General features: G+C 38.9%; 1 protein-coding gene across 11 annotated transcripts in view; it reads right to left on the bottom strand.

Moving 5' to 3' along the window:
- The window catches only part of LOC102387923 (chloride transport protein 6-like), a 131,673-nt gene that overhangs the window by 122,342 nt on the left and 560 nt on the right, over positions 1 to 8,771 (bottom strand). For 10 of the 11 annotated variants that reach the window (XR_003093443.1, XR_003093444.1, XM_025201038.1 and 7 more), the window contains exons 2-3: positions 4,074 to 4,203; positions 979 to 1,059 (exon numbers count right to left, since the gene is read on the bottom strand). Coding sequence is in view for 9 of the 11 variants with exons in the window: in XM_025201038.1 (XP_025056823.1) it covers positions 979 to 1,059; positions 4,074 to 4,203 (211 nt within the window). In the remaining 2 variants the exon portion in view is untranslated. Of the gene's footprint in view, positions 1 to 978; positions 1,060 to 3,945; positions 4,023 to 4,073; positions 4,204 to 8,771 lie in introns of all 11 variants that reach the window. The other variant, XM_025201044.1, reaches the window with a different exon arrangement.

Below are 8,771 nucleotides of genomic sequence, written 5' to 3'. Positions count from 1 at the left end.
CCACCCTTTGCAGGTTGCACTTGCCCCCCCCAACTTTGCACCTGCCCCCTATCCCTTGGTGGACTCCCAATCCATTCTTGCCCTTCTACCCCACCCACAAGTTCTGCCTGCCCCCAATCCCTTGGTGAACCCCCAATCCCCTCCAGTCTGCTGGACCCAACCCCCTGCTAGCCACACTCCCATCCTGACTGACTTGATATTGGGTAGCTATTTTGAACCAATTTAACTTTCCCCTAATGCCCCCAAATGGGGTAAAACTTACCCAGCTATTTATATCCTCACTGATTTTGCCCCAGAGACATCTACAGAAGTTGCATCTGCCTACACAGATGAATATCAAAACCAGGAACTCCTGCCCCAATAGCCTATCACACAGAAATTATAGAAAATGTTGACAGAACCTTAGTTACAGCAGCATTTGAAGGCACAACAGAAAGATAGATAGGCCGCATCCAGATGAGCATGGCTGTGAGGCATGTGGTACCGCAAACACGTCTGCAGTGCCACATACTGTATGTTCAGCTGTTCTCTGCACTTCAAGGGAGCAGCATGGGGGGTTGGCCCTGAATATCCAGGGGTCAAAAAAGCCCATGCAAAAAAAATTAGAGGGGCGCACACAGGGACAGTGTGCACTGCTCAAAACCAGATCCTAGCCAGTTGAAGCCACACGCTGGCTGCCAGCCAGGCTCCAAGCAGCAGGATTGCCACTACTGCAGCCCCAGGAGGCCCCCAGGACCCAAATAAGGCTGCTGGGACCAGCCCAGTGCTAGCCACAGTCTCTCCTACCCCACCTGGGGTAACTTGCCATGTACCAGTTGTCCCTGGAGAACCAAACATTCAGGCTTATGTGGATGCAGACATAAGGATCAAACAAGGACTTTGATCCCAGCGTTGCAAGGATTGCAGCATCCCAACATCCTTCATTTCCTGGAACTATTTCACATTTTACAGTAGTTGTATAAGAAGCTTAATACTTACCACCACAAATCCCGAAGATACAAGAATCATGGCCAGTCCAGATCCAAGTATGCAAATCCAGGTCATATGAAAGTTTCCATTCTGATAGTTTTACAAATAAATTGAGATCATCAGTGGATTAAACACAAGTATGTGCCCTGCTAACTGTATATAGTGGTAAAGAGGAAGAGAGAGACTCGTACTATTTTTTTTTGTCTGAGTTTATAATGCATTAATAACATAAGCCTCAAATTTTTCTGCTTGGCCACTGTGTGTGCTTTTCTTATCATGAATGTACCTCTTAGCAAAATCAAGGAACTACTGCATCCTTTTGCCCATCTTCTCTCTTAATACACCATAGCAAGTTTTACAGTTTAGCATATAGAAGTGTAACCAGGGAATAAAATAAAGCCAGTTTTGCAGACTCTTCACAAGATATCAGTTTCAAAGTCTGCTTTTAGATAATGGTACAGGTTACTTCCTATTTTTTCCCAAACAAGTTTGCTGATCATGGTATTTTATTATTAATTGAAGCCCCAGTACTAAGCACTGGAGTCAAAGGGTCTCAAGTATGTCGTTAAGTACTTGAGGGAAACACTTTCATAGATTAGGCCTGAATATATTTCTACAGTAATTCATCTTGTTGTGTTTTATCCATTAATACTAGCTGCAAACTCATCTAGAGTGCTCCTCTGCTTTTCCTCTATAAAAGTGACATATTTTATGTTCAGTATTTTTGTTTTAAAAAACATATCAATCTGCCAGAGTTTAAGTTTGTTTATCTGAATTTGGATTAACCACAGTCATGCTGTCTTCAGAGCCACAAGAACAACACAAAAACGTCAGCTACCACATCTTTCATAATCCCATGGTGTTGTACTCTGATTCACCATGTATTCAAGTCAAAGAGGTCTCCTTTGTTCTCAAAACCATTGTGGTAAAGCAGACCACTGAAGCATTCCTGTCCACACTTTATGTCAGGTCTTTTATGCACAGACTTACTTAGCAAAATTGGTGAAGTGCACAGAACTGAGTTCTCTGCTGATGAACTTCCTAACTATGAGTTCGAGAAGATCCAACCACCACCAAGCTTCTTTTCCCATTCATCGGGTGAACTTTGCCACTCTCTCCTACTTAACTCCCTACTTTCAAATCATAGAATTAAAATATCTGAACTCTAGATGACCTTCCAGGTTCCTACTTTTCCGTTATTATTTTAGATGAAAGTTCTCTCCTCACACAAATACGCCTCTCAACAAAACCCTGAAACACACTTTAAAAGAAATATATAGCTATTTAACCATAGTTTTACCCTTTTTTAAAAACTATTTCAGGATTTTGCTCCACCCACCAAAATACCACAGATAGACTGATGCCCGATTTTTTTTTTTTTTTTTTTTTTTTTTTTTTTTTTTTTTTTTTTTTTTTTTTTTTTTTTTTTTTTTTTTTTTTTTTTTTTTTTTTTTTTTTTTTTTTTTTTTTTTTTTTTTTTTTTTTTTTTTTTTTTTTTTTTTTTTTTTTTTTTTTTTTTTTTTTTTTTTTTTTTTTTTTTTTTTTTTTTTTTTTTTTTTTTTTTTTTTTTTTTTTTTTTTTTTTTTTTTTTTTTTTTTTTTTTTTTTTTTTTTTTTTTTTTTTTTTTTTTTTTTTTTTTTTTTTTTTTTTTTTTTTTTTTTTTTTTTTTTTTTTTTTTTTTTTTTTTTTTTTTTTTTTTTTTTTTTTTTTTTTTTTTTTTTTTTTTTTTTTTTTTTTTTTTTTTTTTTTTTTTTTTTTTTTTTTTTTTTTTTTTTTTTTTTTTTTTTTTTTTTTTTTTTTTTTTTTTTTTTTTTTTTTTTTTTTTTTTTTTTTTTTTTTTTTTTTTTTTTTTTTTTTTTTTTTTTTTTTTTTTTTTTTTTTTTTTTAAAGAAACCTGAATTCTTTGTATTAAGCTTCCAATGGTACTGTGTGTAGGTTTGCTTGGGGGCCACTTCATCAGAACTTAATATACACACAAACATACATATATACACATTAAGTTCTGGTAAAGTGGCCCTAAAGCAAACCTACACAAAGTACCACTGGAAATTTGACATACAAAGAACTCAGGTTCCTAATGTGTCATCCAAAAGACCCACAGCAAAGTGTCAACTTAGCTCATCTGCCCCAGAGACTCGGATCAAGTAAGTCTTCCTCAGGATGTATACTTGTGATTGCAGAAATATAGGCATTGCAACCTGAACCATGGGCCTATAATAATATAATAATCCACCCCTACTTCCTTTTGATACTGGCTGAATCTTATATATTTTTATCAGTTGAAATCAAAACTCTTCCCAAAGTAGGTAAATGTTATCCTTTCTGTTTTACAGAAAGGGAAATTAAGGCACAGAATGGTGACATGACTTGCCCAACATCATCCAGCAGTCCAGGTACTGAGTCAAGGATGGTATGCAAGTCTGGTGAGTCCCAGTCCAACACAGTTGTGTGTGTGTGTGGACTAAGTCAATCTGCTGCGTTAGGTGCATTCATATTTATTTCCAATTTCTGGCCAAGATGCAAATCCAGGTCTGCAGACTAGCAATACTTTCCATTGATAATGAACTTTTTCTGTGAGTAGTGACCAAAACTGACCATGCATCTGAAGACTAGGCCTACAATAGTGCAGAAGTGCACTAACAGGCTTGAGAAGTGTTTCCTTTTTTCCAAGAGAAGTTGGGAAAATAATTTAAAAGATCTGGCTACTAGAAAATAAAAGTCTTTGGGACAGTGATTAAAAAGATATAGCTCCATAACATTCTTCATTCAGATCTGTCTAGCAGAGTGCAATAAAATCTTGTCTACCAAAGGGTTGCCTGTACAGTCAGAAGCCTTGCAAAGCCAGCTGCTTATCATGTACTGTGCTTCAGATATTATGTTTCTCAGTGATGCAGCAAATGCTTTATCCAAGCCATTAAGAACAAGTTTTTAAGGTAAGTAATTACTGAGTAAAAATGCTATAAAGTAGAAATTCACCTTCAAACTAAGCTGGAAGCACAGTGCCAACAGTCAGGTAAAAGTTTCATGTTCATGGAGTTTGACTATCCTATCTCCTAGAAAAGTGTAATGAAGAGAAGAGGTCAATATTTTCTTTTTATGCTCACCTGAAGGTAATTTTCTACCAGTTTCCATTTCAATTTGATGAGACAGTCAATTATCTGATGAGTCAGAAATCCCAGCATCCCCACTCCTATTCCAATTAGCCCCATCAACAGCCATCGATCCCAGTCAGTTCTAAAAATGGAAGAGTACCATTAGCCTTCTGTAGAGCTAAGTGTTGTTTGTGTAACAAATAGGTACACCTCTTTTATGTCTGATTTTATTATAATCATAAAATTGCAAGAGGAAAAGGCCAAAACATAGAAACCTGATGTCTCTTGTTTCCGGTTGTATCAAGTAGGAAACTACAAGTAAGTACAAAGATAGAGCTTCTACTGGAAATTGGTTCCATTTGCTAACAAAACTAATTAGTGTTACTGCAAAATAACATATCCATGTATTTTGTAATATGTGTTTGCACAGATGTTTATGCATAAGTGTGGGAGTAGACCAGTAATGGGCAATTATTTGGGCCCAAAGGCATTTTGATGAGCTGTTGCGGGCTGGGTCACCACAGGTCCTCCTGCCCCCTCCCCCACCGTCTGTGCAACAACTCTGTAAAAACTCCCTTTGGGGCTTTGGATGGGTGGGAATAGTGTTCAGGAGTGGGACGGGAGGGAGAAGTCAATCTGCTGTCTGTGTGCCCTGCCCTGTGAGGGGGTGGGGAAGGTGTGTATAGGGGTATTTGTGGGGTGTGGGGAGGGGTGCCTGGGTGCTATTTCCAGGGAGTCAGCCAGGGGTGAGGGGAGGGAGAGGGAGGCAAGGGGCACATGCAGCATAGCTCACTTGGGTGATGTTGTCCACAGCTGTCCCCGTGGCATTCTCTGGGGGCAGCTACAGGCCAGGTCCACTCAGTTGGTGGTCTGGATCTGGCTCATGGACCATATTTTGCCCATCCCTGGACTAGGCTACATACAGAAAGATCTCAAAAGCTGTTAAAATTAAGGGTTGAAAACTTGTACTTCTATGTCTGAGCACTAAGAAAGGAATGCAGTAAGTGGCTGTTCTTCCTCTCTAGTGAAGGTCCAATGCTGACAATGAATCAAGAATGAAATCCAGTGTCCCACAAAACAATTTTAGCAAGATCATTGACAATGCAAGTATTTCCACCCATTTCTGCAAGGTGTTCCAACTCTACCCATAGGCCATATCTTCAGGTCATTTTAGCACTTGGCCTCTGCTGTAAGATGCATGGACTGTCGACAAACATCAAATATAATGAAGCGATGTGGAGTGAAGACACCTGAGAATTGAACTGAGATCACATCAGAGCAATCAAATTCTGTAAAACCAGTTTAAAAAAACAAACAAACCTTGTCCAGGGTAGAAGTGACACAGAAAAGATTCTCAGATCTTGCCTTTTCCTGGAGCCATGGGGAACTGGTAGCACTGAAACCTCCCTCCAATAGACCTAGGCAGTTGCTCCAATAGACCTAGTTTGCTGTCTAGAAAGGGTGTTTGCTGGAATCTTCCAGTTCAGCTTAATGAGGGGTAAGGCAGATAAAACTCAGCTATCGGTCTCATGTTCAGTTGAGTTAACACTTGCATTCCAAAGCCTTAGGGGCATTTTTTGTTTGTTTGTTTTAAGTGGTAGTCCTGCATAGTAACAGTAGCTCCCTATGAGGCCATTACAGGCTGCTATTATCAGTCACTCTCTTTCTCTGTTTTAGATAAATGCATTGATGCAACCTGTGCCCTAGAAAATAGTGTCTTTGTCTCTAGTTTGTAGATGTCTCAAATATAATGCTCATCTTTAATTATGTATAAATAACAATCCCTGACGTATGCAAGGAATCATTTACTGCTAAAACCCTCCCATCAGATATTACTGACTTTCAGGCTTGTATAATATTGCAGAAAAGGCCATTTTTTGCTTTTAGAACACACTTTTATTTTCAAGCAATTTCCATGAAAAGACTATCCGAAGATTCCCTAGAAGGTCTTTAATACCACGTTTCCTTCCAAATTGTACAAGTTGAACAGTGAGTTGTACGATTTCCTTGCTCATTATATGCGTCAGAATCAAAAGTATGAAAACTTTAGGGAAATGATTTTAGTAAAAAGTTGTTTACCCAGTTGCTTCCCTGTGATTATTGAATCATAGAAATAGGGATAAAAAGTAGGGGCGTGTGAAATGGGCCGTATTCTATTCAGATTCAACCCAAATGGGGACAGTGATTCGATTCATTGATTCGGCTCACTGTCTCCAATTGGATTCAGCCAAAACTGAATCTGAAGATTCGATGCCAATTCAGAGAATCATTAATTCGGCCATAGACACAGCTTTAAAGGGTTTTTGTGTGGTTGTTTTTTTGGGGGGGGGGCTTGGGGGGTTTTGGGGTTTGTTTGTTTTTTGTTTGTTTTTGTGGGGGTTTTTTTGTTTTTGTTTTTGTTTTTTTTTTTTTTACATACCTTGAAGTACCAGGCATGGCTTGTGAACGCTGCGACGCTGGGGTGGATGAAGCATCCCACAGGAGCATGGGTGGGGCCCCCCATGTGGTTGGCAGCAAACCTGGAAGTGGCCTGGAAGTTGGGCTCCCCACATCCCTCCCCAGCTCAGCAATTAGCCATGGTCTGCTGCCAAGCACACTGGGGAGCCTCCCCCCCGGTGGGACGCTCCACCCACCCCACCATTGCAGCATTCATGACCCACCAAGTACCTTGAGGTATGTAGAAAAAACATTTAAAGCTGTGTCTATGTCCAAATTGCTGAATCATTCCAAATCTCTCCAAATCAATTCGGAGGGTTCCGATTCGATTCGGAGAGATTAAAGGGTCTCCTGATTCAATTCAGATTCAGAGATTCGGCCACTGAATCAGGCCAAATCTCCGCTGAATCAAATCAGGGACTGAAGCTTCGCACAGCCCTAATAGAAAGGACCTCAAGCAGTCATATTGTCCATCCACATGCACTGATGTAGGATTGACTACACTTATACCATTTCTGATAGATGTTGTACAACCTGTTCTCAAGAACCTTCACACCAGGTACAGACATTATACTTTCACTGGTATAAGTGAGTGGAAACTGGTCTATACTTGTAACAGAACAGAAGCTTGGCACATAAAACCAGTTTATACCCATAACAGAACAGAAATTCTGCACACACTGATTGGTTTTAAAATGGCAGAACCTGATCCAAGATTGCCCCCCCCCCACCATAGAGTAGATGTGTGTTCTGTTCACTACTGATCTAAACTACACTGCTTACAGAAAATTGTACAACTTATATCAATCTACCCTGGCTTTTTTTAATGTCTGTACCTAGCCCCAATGACAGAAACTACACAATCTGCTGAGGTAATCGATTCTAGTGCTTAATTATCCTTCTAGATTTTTTTTCCTAATGTGCAATCTACATTTCAATTGCTGTAATTTACTTCTTATCCTACCCCACAGTGGATACAACCAATAGTTTATTACTTTCTTCTTTGCAGTAACTTTTTACAAATTTAAAGATCATCATGCCTTTCCTCAGTCTCCTCTTCTCTAGATCAGGCAAACCTACTGCTTGCACAATCTTTCCATACAGAGCATGTTTTCCAGGCATCTTCATTTTGTTGCTCTCCTCTGTACTTTCAATTGGTCCATATCTTTCATGAAGTGCAAGTATACAATGGAGGTCTTTCTTCTGGTGTGTGAAATGGAAGAGTTACTTAACATCCCTTTCAAAATCACTTCTCCTCCTATATCCCAGAGTAATGTTTGCATTTTTTCTGAAATAGTATAACATTATTGACTTTTTCAATTCATGATCCATTGCAACTTCAACATCCTTTTCTGAAGAACTGCCATCTAGCCAATTGCTCCCAACCGTGTTTTTGTTTAGTTGATTATTCCTACTAAATGTAGTACTTTCCAATTTTTCAAGATCATTTTGAATGCTGATCCTGTCTTTCAAAGTGTTTGCAACCATTCCCAGCATGGTATCATCTGGAACGTATGCTTTAACAGCATATTCCAGTCCATGATGCAAGTTGTTAATGAAAATAATGAATTGCACTGACCCAGGAGAGACCACTCCTGGACCTCATATGATAATTCCTTCCAGTATGACAGTGAACTATTGATTACTACTCTTTATGTACAGTGTTCCAATCATTCTTGTACAATAATTTCAGCTGTATTGTATTGATTATTTTATACTCTCACCCCTCCTTTTTGCAGGCAGCCCTCACAAGCACAACATTGTCATTTTATTTTGAATAATACTTCAGAATTTGACATCATCTTCACTCAAACAAGCTCAATTCATTTGGCAAACATTAGTAAACAGTCTCTTAGCACCACTGTGACAAAAGAGGAATAAATCCTCATCTTGTGGAATACTAAGAGGCATAGAGAACATGTTCTAGGTCCAACAGACATGGCAGAAGCACGTGTCTGAGACAGAACTAGAAAAAAAAAGCCTAATTTCCTGATGATCCGTCTTGGGTTTGCACCACAAAACCTCCTTCCTCCAAACCAACAAATGAAGGATTTTTCCATAGTATGATCCTCGAATCTGTTTAACTCACTACCACTTGCCAGACAGCTCACCTGAACAGCAATCAAGAGTTAGGATACAAATATTATGTGCTACCTTAGGCACACCCTCTCTGTACCCTCATCCCCACATGTAATATAGGAATACTATTTTATTTCTCTCAGGAGATTAATCTATTCTCTCTGAGGTACCCAAGGGTTACGATAGGAACAGCTT

The sequence above is a fragment of the Alligator sinensis genome, unplaced genomic scaffold, assembly GCF_000455745.1.
Source record: "Alligator sinensis unplaced genomic scaffold, ASM45574v1 scaffold615_1, whole genome shotgun sequence".
Taxonomy (NCBI): Eukaryota; Metazoa; Chordata; order Crocodylia; family Alligatoridae; genus Alligator; species Alligator sinensis.
The sequence above is the reverse complement of the archived record's forward strand: the minus strand, read 5'-3'. Positions and strand labels throughout refer to the sequence as shown.